At 51.9% G+C, this 13,953-nt stretch overlaps 6 protein-coding genes across 6 annotated transcripts; 4 read left to right on the plus strand and 2 right to left on the minus strand.

Moving 5' to 3' along the window:
• Window positions 1-554: 554 nt before the first annotated feature.
• Window positions 555-1,697, plus strand: CCOS01_05356 (endopolygalacturonase 1; the record flags this gene model as incomplete). Its single annotated transcript, XM_060453536.1, has 2 exons — window positions 555-755; window positions 810-1,697. 2 exons carry the CDS (start codon window positions 555-557, stop codon window positions 1,695-1,697), a joined length of 1,089 nt encoding a protein of 362 aa, XP_060315308.1.
• A 1,231-nt stretch (window positions 1,698-2,928) lies between these two features.
• CCOS01_05357 (glycosyl hydrolase family 61) lies at window positions 2,929-4,031 on the minus strand (the record flags this gene model as incomplete). The annotated part of the gene is made up of 7 exons (XM_060453537.1): window positions 2,929-2,972; window positions 3,040-3,289; window positions 3,343-3,403; window positions 3,461-3,714; window positions 3,780-3,809; window positions 3,873-3,881; window positions 3,939-4,031. 7 exons carry the CDS (start codon window positions 4,029-4,031, stop codon window positions 2,929-2,931), a joined length of 741 nt encoding a protein of 246 aa, XP_060315309.1.
• Window positions 4,032-7,441: 3,410 nt separating this feature from the next.
• On the plus strand, window positions 7,442-7,912 carry CCOS01_05358 (uncharacterized protein; the record flags this gene model as incomplete). Its single annotated transcript, XM_060453538.1, has 1 exon — window positions 7,442-7,912. The coding sequence occupies one exon, from the start codon at window positions 7,442-7,444 to the stop codon at window positions 7,910-7,912; it is 471 nt and encodes a 156-aa protein (XP_060315310.1).
• Window positions 7,913-8,234: 322 nt separating this feature from the next.
• CCOS01_05359 (peptidase family M28) lies at window positions 8,235-9,771 on the plus strand (the record flags this gene model as incomplete). Its single annotated transcript, XM_060453539.1, has 2 exons — window positions 8,235-8,341; window positions 8,409-9,771. The coding sequence occupies 2 exons, from the start codon at window positions 8,235-8,237 to the stop codon at window positions 9,769-9,771; spliced, it is 1,470 nt and encodes a 489-aa protein (XP_060315311.1).
• A 558-nt stretch (window positions 9,772-10,329) lies between these two features.
• Window positions 10,330-11,878, plus strand: CCOS01_05360 (ergosterol biosynthesis ERG4/ERG24 family protein; the record flags this gene model as incomplete). The annotated part of the gene is made up of 3 exons (XM_060453540.1): window positions 10,330-10,367; window positions 10,429-10,736; window positions 10,788-11,878. The coding sequence occupies 3 exons, from the start codon at window positions 10,330-10,332 to the stop codon at window positions 11,876-11,878; spliced, it is 1,437 nt and encodes a 478-aa protein (XP_060315312.1).
• A 78-nt stretch (window positions 11,879-11,956) lies between these two features.
• Window positions 11,957-13,912, minus strand: CCOS01_05361 (uncharacterized protein; the record flags this gene model as incomplete). The annotated part of the gene is made up of 2 exons (XM_060453541.1): window positions 11,957-13,472; window positions 13,527-13,912. 2 exons carry the CDS (start codon window positions 13,910-13,912, stop codon window positions 11,957-11,959), a joined length of 1,902 nt encoding a protein of 633 aa, XP_060315313.1.
• Window positions 13,913-13,953: the final 41 nt, after the last annotated feature.

Here is a 13,953-nt window from a genome sequence, read left to right on the forward strand (position 1 = left end):
TGGTGGCAGTGGTGCTCGTCTATGTCAATCGCGGAGATGGCACTGTTGGGCAGAATCTAGTGCGATTCCAGAAATTCAGGAGTTATCGGTGGGGTTTGCCTGCCTGCATGGGACTATAACGAGCAAGGGCCATCCCCGGCACTCGCGTTGCTTCTGGCCTGGGGCCCGGTCGAGCTCCATCTTCCATCTAACTGACTCGGCCAGTGTTTCCCTGTTCCCATGATGCTTCCAGACGACCGACTGTGCAGTCGGTACGTGGAACAAGGTATCCGTACTGGATAGGAAGAGAGCAGAGGAGGATGGTAAACAGGAGCAGTTCGTTGACAGGCCTTGGCAAGGCTGTGCCAAGAGATCCCGTCGATTTGGATATAAACCATCCTGCAGTTCCTCCCCAGATTGCCAAGAAGCTTCCAAGACATCACTCCCGCAGATCTCATCCAGTTTACCATTCTAGAGTCTTGGCTCATTCATTCTTTCGTCTTATTTTTTAACAAGCATTCTGATACTGTGTATCAAGTCACTCTCTACTACCAAAACAAATTCCTTCCAACAAAATGGTTTCTTCACTTCTCGCCCTCGGCGCCTTGGCCGCCACTGCTATCGCTGCTCCCCTCGATGCTCGCGCCAGCTGCACCTTCACCGATGCCGCTGCCGCCATCAAGGGCAAGGCTAGCTGCACCAGCATCATCCTCAACGGCATCGTCGTCCCTGCCGGTACCACCCTCGACATGACCGGTCTTAAGTCCGGCACCACTGTAAGTTTGAAGATTCTAGCTACTGAATAACTCCCTAAGCTGACACCGTAAAAGGTCACCTTCCAGGGCAAGACCACCTTCGGCTACAAGGAGTGGGAGGGACCCCTCATCTCCTTCTCCGGTACCAACATCAACATCAACGGTGCCTCTGGCCACTCCATCGACTGCCAGGGCTCCCGCTGGTGGGACTCCAAGGGAAGCAACGGCGGCAAGACCAAGCCCAAGTTCTTCTACGCCCACAGCCTCAAGAGCTCCAACATCAAGGGTCTCAACGTCCTGAACACCCCCGTCCAGGCCTTCTCCATCAACAGCGCCACCACCCTCGGTGTCTACGATGTCACCATTGACAACTCCGCTGGTGACTCCGCCGGCGGCCACAACACCGACGCCTTCGACGTCGGCTCCTCCACCGGCGTCTACATTTCCGGCGCCAACGTCAAGAACCAGGACGACTGCCTCGCCATCAACTCCGGCACCAACATCACCTTCACCGGCGGTACCTGCTCCGGTGGCCACGGTCTGTCCATTGGCTCCGTCGGCGGCCGCTCCGACAACACCGTCAAGACCGTCACCATCTCCAACTCCAAGATCGTCAACTCCGACAACGGTGTCCGCATCAAGACTGTCTCCGGCGCCACTGGTTCCGTCTCCGGCGTCACCTACTCCGGCATCACCCTCTCCAACATTGCCAAGTACGGTATCGTCATCGAGCAGGACTACGAGAACGGCTCCCCCACCGGCACCCCCACCAACGGCGTCCCCATCACCGGCCTCACCCTCTCCAAGATCACCGGCTCCGTCGCCTCCTCCGGCACCAACGTCTACATCCTCTGCGCTTCCGGTGCCTGCAGCAACTGGAAGTGGAGCGGCGTCAGCGTCACCGGTGGCAAGAAGTCCACCAAGTGCTCCAACATCCCCAGCGGCAGCGGTGCTGCTTGCTAAGCGTCTCGCACTTGCGAGTTTTCTCGGCCGCTCTCTTCTGAGTCGGTGATACCCACCCGGGGGTGCTAGTCTCTTTTCCCTGGTGGGAACGCTGACGCGGATTGTTTTGTGCTGGACTTTCTTGTAATGAGTTGAGCCGTGTCTGCAAAGTAGTCAGCCGGGCGCAAATTTGTTCCTGTATATAATTTCCTTTGTCGTTCTCAAGATGTCTTGAGGCGAGATACATACGAATCCAATCACATACTGGATGAACTTCATCGTTGCCTTTCTTCGTGACTCCAAAATCTTCAAGCTCGCAATTGACCCATGTTCTGCTTTAAGCCTTTGTGCCAAGAAACCAAGAGATAAACGACTGCTCATTTCCACACGAGTTACAAGGATCCCTACATGGCATACCCCTGGACTGTAAAGTGGCCCGGGCCCCCGACCCTCATTTCCAGCAGAACCACAAAAGGGCCTGGCCACGCGACATTTTTAATCAACACAAGATCAACCCGAAAACAAAAAGAACTGCCCACATGGTGTGGGAAAAAAAGCAAAAGAAAGACTCCTCGACGGGGAATTAAATCGTGGGATTTCCCCGGTGACAAGCAGATATCCTCACCACTAGACTATCGGGGATTGGTGGATGTTGACATCCAGTGATAGTTGGTTGACGGGAACAGCCCTCAGTGCCTAGATCAAGGCTTCAGCCGAACCGTCCCCGCCAACAATCCCCCTTGAAGCTGAATTCTTACCATTGTTTCATGGCAAACAGTGAGGCAAACAACTTCATTCGATTGATTATGTGCTGAAGTGCAAAGCTCACAGGTTTTTGACCAAGTATGTAGACAGGACGTTATTACTTTATGCTGATGCAACGCGCAACCTCAACACCGATGGCATATCCGAAAGTCATAGCAATAAATCTATCCTTAGCAAGAAAGAAGAATGATTGGCACATGGCACTCCTAGTCACCCTCGGCAGTCTTCATTGATTGAACTGGGTTTTGGATTTGAGCCACGCCTGAGACTGAAATTTAATGCACGGGTGGTGCCCTGTGAGCTTTCGTCAAATGACATGTTCCCAGTTGAGTTGATGCATCTGACGTGGATGATGGATCGAGCCTAACGGCAAGCTCGTCGATCGTGTTCAAAGGTATATACTTTCTCACTTGTCTCAATATGTACACGAATTTAAATGAATGGACGAGCTCAGTCCTTGCTACTGTCAACAGCAATCGGAAGGTGCTTAGCAGGTGAACACAGCCGGGCCGGGAATAGTGTAAGTTTGAGCTTCAAAGAAAGTCAAAGGTCAGCAATTGTCAAGAGTCAAGAATCCAAGAGACATTGTACAGCATACCCTTGTAGGCATCGTAGGTGATACCAGGATCAGTCGACTTGTACGCGCCGGGGATGGCAACCAGCGAAGTCGCAGTCTTGGTGCCGGAACCAGTGACCTGGAGTTGATGGCATCCGGGGTAGAATTGTGCGCCAGGGTACGAGTAGGCGGCGTGCAGAGCAATGATCTCGTGGCGGACGAGGTAGTAGCCCGACTTCAAGCAGGACGGGATTGTGTACTGGTAGCCGGAGTTGGCAACCATGAGGGGGGTCTAACAGATGTTAGTGCCAACTAATCGAGTTGGACATCGCAGGTCCAACTTACATCAGCCCAAGTGTTGGTGGTTCCGGTGCGTCCACCCTCCTTGACCTTGAACCACACAGCACTGTCTCAGAGGTTAGACACGGCACCTAGACACATTTACGTATTACTTTTTACTTACGAAGTGCCAGGCTGCCATGCCTGACAACCGGAATCGGGGCATCGTGCCATGTAGGTGATCACAGGACCGACGTGAGAATCGGGCCAGAGAGTCCATCGCAGGGTGACGGTCGATCCCGCTGCAGCAGTAGCATGCAGGGCCGCGGGCGTCGAGCCCGAGACGCCGCCGGCTGTGTATCCTCCGCACTGGACATCGATCAAGTCGACGCTCTCGACTGGGCCGTTGCCTTGGACCGGGCGAGAGATTCTCTGGGGCTATTTGAAACTTGTGTGAGTTGTGATATCCTCGCATGGGGGATGAAGCTAGAGCTTAGACTTACAGTAGGGCTCGTGTACGGGTCTTGGTAAGGCTAGGTACGTGTCTGTTGTTAGATATACAATAGAACATTTGTATCTTTGATAGTCTAATATACCTGGTAGAACTGTTGAAAATGAGTTAGCAACCATTATCCATAACACGAAGATATGTCATGACAAACCTGGTAGTAGGTGCCACCAATGGTAGCATTGTCGACGTATCCGTGACCAGCGACCAGAGCCGCAAGGCCTAGGAAGCAAGCAGCGATCTGCATGTTTCGAATATCTCGGACGAACGTCTGATGGACAAAAGCGAGAGATCGACGGCTGCGACAAAGAGCAAGTTGCGTAACGACTGACACTGCCTGCCTGGAGCTGAGCACTTTAAATCCAGAAACTTGCTCTTACATGGGAACCACCGTGCTATATATCATCAACACCCCGACTCAAAAACAGTTCATCCTTTCTTCTCCTTTTCGTCTCCAATGGGGACCACTCCTCTCAATCCAAGACACCAAGCCAGCGTAGCCAGCCAGCAAACTCCTTGGCACGACGACGTTGCCTCCTCATCCCACCCCCCTAGAATCTCATCACGGGAACTAAGAGGGCAGCGCAAAAAGGAAACAACGGAACCACACGAGCGAGTGCCACGGCTCGACTTTATTAACTCTGGCAAGGGGCATTGCCAATGAAAATGGGGAAAACCCGCATTCCACTTTGGAGGCGGGGTTTCCACCAATTAATCAGCCGAGCCATCGTCGCAAGTCAAAACGCCAATGCCACCCGTGTTTTAATTAAAAGAGAACAACAAAGACGAATAAGCAAGGTTGGATCTTGCTACTACTGTGTCGACAGAGCGCAACAAATTTTTGCACGGCTTCCGTGATGCCGTGTGCCATGGGTTTGGATTGCGGGGGGATCTGCGGTGTCACCATGCCGGTTCATGATGCTTGTAAATCTGCAGGCAATGCCGAGGAAACATTTTCGTTTCGAGACAATCTCTCAAATAGCTAAAGATCAAATAATCCAGCCTGAAGATGAGTCTTTTGAAGTTCGGGAGATTCGTACGCGTTGATAAAGTCCTTGAACTTTAGGGGCCCAATTGAGAGGGAGAATGCAATATAGAACTTGGAATGAGCAGATACTGACCAATACGAAGCATGAATTGTGGCATGAGCTATCAGGAAGCCGCATTGAACAACGCAAGAGTTGCCTCCGTGTCGTCTTTTGGTCATCCCACCCTCTGCCGTTGTTCATGTATTTCTCCCCGAACGGGAATGTGACATCTTGCTCACGAATAGTCAGAATGCAGTAAGCTGAACAGCCACATGACACTTATTGGCTTGGCCGTCAACTTAGCTTTAGTTAAAGGGCGTCTAAGTCTGGAGTGAGGCTCTATTACCTACATGTCGACGACGTACGCGGGCTTGTGAAATGCTCAAATATCTGCTTTCGTACTCGATAGTGCGTCTGCTCCATCTTCGAAACTGAGCTACGCTTATGATATGTTCTACTACTATCTCTATGGGGATCTTGGATTCGGAAATTTGGATGTGACAGTGTGAACAAGGCATATATCTACCACTGAACTACTGCTGATAGTCAAGCTCTTGCAGCCATGTAAGTGTTTTAGACTTGGGTATCTCATGCTGTAGAATTAAGCCCACAGCGAAGTTGTCTTTGACATAAGACGTAAGGTAGTTCTTGTCAGGAGACATTATGTACGAGCCTCAGAGCCTCGGGTCTCACCATCTATTCATCCATTTACTTCTGCCCTTCGCACCTTCAAGATCCGATTGATTGTTATGCGAACATGTAACCGGTATGTTAGGACTGGGATACCAGACCTAATGGTTCGCGTTGTTATGTCTGGCCGCTAATTAAGTACTTTGTCGACATCGGCACGATTAAACTGAATAACGTGAATTTCAGAAATGTTTGCATATTCAGCTTCTGAACGATACCTGAACTGGATCTCACTTTCTTCCTTCAATCGGGACCTCCTTCTTCCGCTCCTTTTATTGATGATGACGGTGGATGGTTTCTCCAAACGCTGTCACTGCCGCATTCTACATCCAGACTGCAGGTTAATCTGCAGGTTGATAACGAGTAATGAACAAGATGGACTGCCGTAGCTTTTCGACTCGCTGGGAATAATACCGAAAGACCGCCGAACAACAGTACCAGATTTGCGCCACAGTCATCAGCGCGAATCTCATGTGGCAAGTCCAGGCTGGCAGGTCGCAGGGAGGGACCACATCACACCGGCTCTGGAGGACGAGTAAAGTGCCCTGGTCTAATCAAAGTGGTGGAAGATGAGGAGTCGATCTACAGGGATTTAGATCTGCCGAAAAAGGCCAACGGGCGGAGGCTGCTCAGAGATCGAAATGCGCGCGTCTGATATTCAACTTTATCCACAAGTTCAAACCACGGCAAGAACCAACCACAAGTAGGCCGTCCTGGCTTTGCTTCCGATTTCATCAACGTGCAAACCGCAATGATTGATAATCGAGGTAATTGGAAATTAGCCAATTTTTGTAGAGTTTTCGAAAGCAACTGCAAGGCGAGTCATGACGTGCAGTATCATCCTGAGGAGAATAAAACTCTCTCAATCCATCAAGCAATCAGAAGTTATGATAAGTATTTGCAATGAGAGTCACACAGGTTTGGAGGCAGCGGGGAATAAGCTCCTGATCAAGTGCCCAAGGTTTTAGTAAGGCAGTGCTAACTCCAAAGTTTATTGTTAAGCTTATTTGTTGACTAGGGTGACGAGGTCAGGCTTGTCAGGCCCAATAGGGAAGCAAGCGCGTGACCCGACCCTGAGCCATCGATCGGGTGCTGACGAATCCTAGTTTCTGTTGAAGAAGGCTATTTAAGAAGGCATTTATGGAAGTATTGAATGTGTGATGATTTTGGAGCCTTTTCAGGACGCCATGTGGCTGACTCTGCAGCTTAGTATTGAGCAAGGTATATCTAGATCGACATTATATGCATAATGCAGGACGGCCCGGAAAACTGGCATCGGGGACAAGTGTAGATGGAGAGTTTCTACGGACTTTCTGCCTAACGTTGCAGCCAGCCACGGTACTGGCTAGACCCTATCCCCTCTTCTAAAGCCGTGCAATTACTGCCCAGGAGCCAACAATGAACGTGTCATTCCAAGAGTCTCGATGTCTCTAGTAAGACAAGAATATCGAAACTGAGACTCTTGAGAAGGTACTTAACTTGGGTTGTTGAACTCCCAGATGTGGTCACTAATGGGGCAAATCTACCTATTATCAAGTTCAATATGTTTTTTTCAGAGTTAGACTTCAACACATAGAGTCTTATAAAGGAAAGTCCGCAACTAATGAACTTTTCCTAGTTCTCCACGTCTAACCCCCCAACGAGACACGACCATTACGATATTTCAGCCATAAGTAGTCCTGAAAAGTCATTATCGCGTTATCTTGCCCTGTTGTTTGCAAATGGTAAACTCCCCGACGCTCAGATACTCGGCCACTCATCACATCTGACAGAGCCGGCTTACCGATCAAAGGCTCGTTTAATGTCTTGGCAACAAGCTGGAATGAACCCCAAGAGAGCAGGTGCAGCACGTTAAGGCCGACCGTCCAAGACATCAGCTTCCAAAAGTCCCCATTATCCCCAACCCCGCAAGCCACGCGAAGCAGCGTTGTCGTGCGCCATGGCCACATCCCGGACGGAAGCCGAGAAGGCGGACAAGATTGCGGAAGAAACTTTAGGCCCAAGAACCGTGTTACTGAACCACCAAACTAGAACCCTGGCATCGGCAGAAGAGCAAGATGGGCAGGTCCTTTATCCAACTGACGCGGTGCTGAGCAACAGTTGGTCCCAACCCGCCACCCCGCGATATGAAAAAGTCTTGGCACCTGCCCTTTGGGGTTACATCGTGGCGTGCGAATATTTGAGCCAAGATGTTGTGACCCGCGTCTTGGCCCTCGGGTGCAGCAGCATCGAAAGTGCTTCTTCTATGCCTCTCGCCTTCTTTTCCAACGGCAAACTACTTGCGGTAACACTCACCCGTTATTGCATGACCAAGGCTAGCAGAACAACCAGGCTAGGCGAGCCCGGCTTTGCTGACAGCACTTGCTGGGCTCGAGTTCTGCTTATCAGTTGCATCAATTGGGCCCGCTGATTCGATATGCCTTCAGGCTTCATGTTCCCCGCCCCAGAACCCATGCAATCGGCAAGGTCCAAATGCATGCCAAGCTTAATTAGAAGCTTGAGCTCTGACTCTAGGCAAGACCTCGCAATGTCGCCGCGCAGCGTGCCATTCGACATGATAAGCCAGGGTGAAAAAGCAACTCAACATGCGGTGTTTGCATGCTATGATCATTATAAAGAAGCGGGCAATGCCCCTGAGCGCGTCTCTGAGATTCTGAGAGCTCAACCCGCCCTGATCTTCTCGCGGTCTCTTTCCTGGTCTCGCTGAGTGCATCACCAGATCATCCGCCAAGATGAAGACCACCTACCTCTCCGCAGCCGCTCTGGCGCTGGCCACATCCACCTTGGCCACCGATCCCCTCACTCCTGACAAGATTGAGGCTGACATCAAGACCGTTGAGTGAGTCAATTCCATGCTACCACGATCTCCTGTGATGTGCAGCTCTGGCTGACCAAGGCTTAAACAGGCTTGAGCGTGTTCTCTGGAACCTGAACAAGATCGCTCGCGACAATGGCGGCACCCGCGCCTTTGGCACACCGGGCTACAAGGCCTCAGTCGACTTCGTCCTGGAGCGCGCCCAGACTCGCTTCGCCAAGCAGATGGATACCTACCTCCAGCCCTTCAACCACACCTTTGAGCAGACCAACGCCATCTCCGTGACCGGACCCGACGGCGATGTCATTGTCATCAGTGCCGAGTACAACACCGCCACTCCCCTGCCGGGTGGTATCACGGCTCCTCTCATCGATACCCCCGTCGACGACGTGAATGGTTCCGGATGTCTCCCAGAGGCCTTCACGGGCATCGATGCCACCGGCAAGCTTGCCTTGATCAAGCGCGGCGTATGCGCCGTCTCTGACAAGATCAAGAACGCGAAGGCTGCTGGTGCCCTCGGTGTGATCCTGTACAACCAGGTCCCTGGTGACGATATCACCAAGCCCACTCTCAGTGCTGAGAACATTGGTCTCCTCGTCCCCCTGGGTATCATCACCCTCGAGACTGGAGAGGCGTGGAAGGCCCTTCTCACCGCCGGCGAGGAGGTGATCGTCACCCTCATCGTGGATGCCATCTTCGAGGAGCGCGAGACCTGGAACGTCATCTCCGAGACTAAGGAGGGTGACCCGAACAAGGTCATCATGCTCGGCGCCCATCTCGACAGCGTTCTTGAGGGTCCCGGCATCAACGACGATGGTTCTGGCACTGCCGCTCTCCTTGAGCTGATGGGCTCCGTCAAAAAGTACAGCGGCTTCCCCCACAAGATCCGTTTCGCCTGGTGGGCCGCTGAGGAGGCCGGCCTGGTGGGATCCTACTACTACACTGAGCACCTCAGCTCCGAGGACGCCGACAAGATCAAGTACTACTTCAACTACGACATGATCGGATCCCCTAACCCCATCTACGAGCTCGCCTCCTACAACAACAGCGGTATTGGTCCTCAGCTTATCGCCGACTACCTCGAGGCCAACGGCAAGGAGACCATCTCCGCCGAGTTTGACGGCCGCTCCGACTACGCCGGTTTCGTCGAGCTCGGCATCCCGGTCGCATCCATCTTCACTGGTGAGGGCGAGAACGACCCTTGCTACCACCAGGCCTGCGACACGATTGACAACATCAACTGGGATGCCATCACCGTCAACACCAAGGCTGCTGGTCGCGCTCTTGCTACTCTTGCCAACTCTCTTGAGGGTGTCCCCCCTCGCGCCAACACTACCCCGATCCTTCGGGGCCGCGCTGGTGTTCTCCAGCAGATGCGTCGCTGGAAGGCTCTGGCTGAGCACACCAGCCACGGCAAGACGTGCTCTCACAACGATGAGAAGAAGATCTACTAAGTGGTGTTGAGCCAATGGTGAAGAAACCGCCTATTAGGTGTAGCAGCGTCGCGGTCACGGCGGATGTAGATGTAGCCAACACTTTGGTTGAGTTAGCTTATGAGTAATGAAGATAATGTCTACTGAGCCCTGGCCTCACCTTTTGAAAAACAATTGAACTGCTCATTGAGACTCCTTGCATTCAACACATGTCTAATCGGAGTCCGTGAATAAGAACATCACGGAAAACACGGGCACCGGTGAAGTGGAGCCGATCGGCACCGGAGCACAAGAGGGCTCGGCGTCGCCCACCGCGGATTAGCGCCTCGGCAACTGGAAATTGCAGCTGGAAGCACGACCCACGCCGCAAATTTCTGCTGATTGGTGCTGTGCTGCCCCAACAGAAAGGGGTATCCCCATTACGCGTGTTGTGTTTGCTCTTCTCATGCCACCGCGTCACGTCAAGTAGAAGCCGGCGTTTCACTCTTTATTCCGAAGCCATCTGAGATATTATCTCCTCATCACGGGTTGACACTGATTAGATTCATCTTGCTGAGTCAGTGACAACTCAAGACCACCATGGCTCCAAAGAAGCACAACTATGAGTTTGGAGGCCCGTAAGTTCCGCGTTTTAGACTTGCTTCACACACTCAATCGCTAACTTTGATGCTCGCTCAGTCCCGGCGCCTTTGCGATCGTTTTTGGACTTCCCGTCCTCTTGTGGACCTTCTTCTTCGTCTGCAATGACAAGACCGGATGTCCCGCACCGTCCACTTTGAGCCCTCGCACGTTGACCTTGGAGAAGCTCAAGCTCGAGACGCCATGGCCCGCAGATGGAATCTGGGGCTTCTGTAGCTGGGAAGCTTTCGGCTGGAGCATCGCCTATTACTTTGTGAGCTTGGTCTTGTACCGCGTTCTCCCTGCTCAAGAGATGCTCGGTACCAAGTTGGTTCAGTCTGGTCGCCCATTGAAGTATCGCTTCAACTGTAAGGTTTCTCAATTCAAACACTCAATGAATCCATCTAACCCAGGAACAGCTTTCAACGCCACAGTCTTCCAGCTCGCCGGCCTGGCTATCGGCACCTACCTCCAAGGCGCCGACTTCGCCGTCTGGACCTACATCTCAGACAACTACCTCCAGCTCCTGACCGCCAACACCATCCTCGCCTACATCATCACCGTCTACGTCTACGTCGCTAGCTTCAGCGTGAAACCTGGCAACCCAGAGCTACGTGAGCTAGCCGTCGGCGGCAACACCGGCAGCCTCATCTACGACATCTACATCGGCCGCGAACTGAACCCCCGCATCACCCTCCCCTTCTTCGGCGAGGTTGACCTCAAAGCCTGGCTGGAGATGCGCCCCGGTCTCACCGGCTGGGTCATCCTCAACCTTGCCTTCTGCGCAAAGCAGTACCGCACATACGGCTACCTCTCCGACAGCATCCTTCTCACCACCGCCGTGCAGGGCTACTATGTCCTCGAGGGCCAGTTCATGGAGGCCGGCTTGCTCACCATGATGGATATCACCACCGATGGCCTGGGCTTCATGCTGACGTTCGGTGACATCGTCTGGGTGCCCTTCCTCTACTCCACCCAGACCCGCTACCTCTCCGTCTACCCCGTCCACCTCGGCTGGGCTGGCGTCGTCAGCATCTTTGCCGTCTTCGCGACTGGCCTGTATATCTTCCGCTCTGCGAATAACCAGAAGAAGGTCTTCCGCACGCAGCCTGATCACCCGAGCGTCAAAGATTTGCCCTTCATCCAGACGAAACGCGGTACCAGGCTGCTTACTGGTGGATGGTGGGGCAGATCTCGACATATCAACTATTTTGGCGACTGGCTTCAGGCTTCGCCGTTCAGCTTGCCGACTGCCGTTTCTGGTTACCAGATCCTCACTGCTGGCAGCGCTGTGTCTGGTGCTATTACAATGCTTGACGGTCGTGAGGTCGTTCAGGGCGCTGCTCGTGGCTGGGGCATGATCTTTACGTACTTTTACGTGCTGTACTTTGCCATCCTGCTTATTCATCGCGAAGGGCGGGACGATGTTGCTTGCTCGGACAAGTATGGCGAGGACTGGGAGAAGTATAAGAATGTAGTTAGATGGAAGATTTTGCCGGGTGTTTACTAAGGGAGTCAAGAGTATCTGCCATCATCAAGTTCGTCAACCAATATGGATGTCACCCATCAAGTTGGAGCTGAACTTGGCTTATGTAGCACCGTATTTGAGTAGCATAGCCTCGATTCGGCCCGAGATCTCCTCGATGTTTTCCAGGCGGTCGTTGACGAATCCCTTGAAAATTCCTCCACAGTCGAGTAAAGCCTTTAGACATGGCTTTTGGGTCTTATATCGACATATTTGGAGTGGGGTCATACCACTGAGATAATCGCACGCACGTAATATAGTATGCTCTGGCCGATTCATTGCAGCTGGATTCCCTCTAGCGTCTGGATTCGCTCCGCCCTCGAGCAGAATTTCCACTCCGTCCTGATCCAAACAAGCGACGGCGACTTGCAGTGGCGTGACTACAAAGTCTGGTGCATCTGTTTCCGCACCCAGATCTAGCAGTTCCTCAAGTCTGCACATCTCAATGCAGGCTGGAAGCGCGGATGAGCGGTATTCTCTATACTCCTCATGGCCATGTAAAGCAACGAAGTCCAGGAGAAGACAGCGAAAGTCGATAGCTTCGTGCCAGTTCGTTAAGAGGTGGTGCAATGCTTCACCCATGAAGCTATCCGAACCAGTGGCCGCAAGAAAACTCATAAGAGGAAGATGGAAATTTTGTATCGACTCCTCAAAATCAAATCGGTAACCCATGTGTACTATAGTCTGCAAGAGATTCCCTGCACAACCCTCTTTGCGTAGCATGGAGTCCGCTAGCTTGAAAGCTTGCAGGTACAAGAAGCCGATCAAAATGCGAACCTCAGGCTGCGGTGGTGCATAGAATACTATATCCAAGTCCCAACCAAGGAATATTTCCACGACTGGTTCCCCGTCTTCTGAGAGTTTCATATTATGAATCGTGTCAAAAGGATGTGTTCTTGAGTGGTGTGAAGTCGTAAGCATGATAGCAAGTTCCTCATTCTGTAGGAGAACGTCTTCACAATCACGAATCATTTTCATGACTGCCAGACTGCAATACGTTCCAAAGTCGAACTGCCATGTGAGGGTCGGAGAAGTTCGATGGTTCTCAAGAGTCCTTGTCTCGCCGATCTTGTACTGAAATGCTTCCGAGGAAATAATGCTTGCTCGTTCGCTTAGGGCTGTGGACTTGTCAAGGCGAAAACAGCATTCAGGACTAAAACGGATCGACGTGGCCAAATATTCCATGACAGTGTAATGCGAGAATGAGATTTCTAATCCGCCACAAAAGTCAAATTCGACATCTGCCGTGACAGTTATGAGACAGCCGCATAATTCGCGAAGAAAGTCGACATCGTAGCGGTAGTCTTTTGCACACCGGCTTTGCCGTGACAAGTCTTTTTGGATTGCCTCTATCAATACGTTGGAGTCGATCCATTTACGCCCAAAAACTTTGTTGTTGAAGCAGATCCAATCAAGGGCCGAAACCACAATTTGAAGATCTTCTTCGGGTATGGCCTCGAGAATTTTGTCGTATGCTTCATCGAGGGTTTTTGGAAGATTTCTCAGTTCGTTCATGATAGCTGCCTTGCTCCCTTTGATTCGTCGCAAAGAATCGAGCTGGCACACGATCCAACGAAACCTGCGGAGCGATTAGTCTCGCATAGACGTTAGCGGTTGTGAGTGACATACTTACATTCCTTTTGCGCCAATACACAAGGCCTCTAGAGCCTCTTGGCGTACATCTTCTGTCCAGTCCTTCAACTTGTCGTTGGTAGCGAGTCGAGATTCAGTATACAGACGAATATCAGCATCGAGGTACTCGTTTCTCATAGAAATTTCCGTCGAAACCTCTTCCATGACTTTTTCGATGTCTAGGTATTCGCGACTTGTCACTAAGAGCCGGATGTTTGAGAATCTCAAGTCGGTGGCGAGATCTCGCAAGACCTTGAGAAGCTCTTCTCGGGGACTGCTTTCGTCAACAGCGTCAATCGTGATGTGAACACTGCTGAAGTAGCGTAAGACAGCCTCAAGAGCAATGAGCAGGTCGCTGAGGCTAGGATCCTTGCCATCCTTGAACATTTTCCAAAGGTGGTCTGGGACCTGATCTACCTTCCTACACA

The sequence above is a fragment of the Colletotrichum costaricense genome (genome assembly GCF_030867565.1).
Source record: "Colletotrichum costaricense strain IMI 309622 chromosome Unknown Scaffold_5.1, whole genome shotgun sequence".
Classification (NCBI taxonomy): Eukaryota; Fungi; Ascomycota; class Sordariomycetes; order Glomerellales; family Glomerellaceae; genus Colletotrichum; species Colletotrichum costaricense.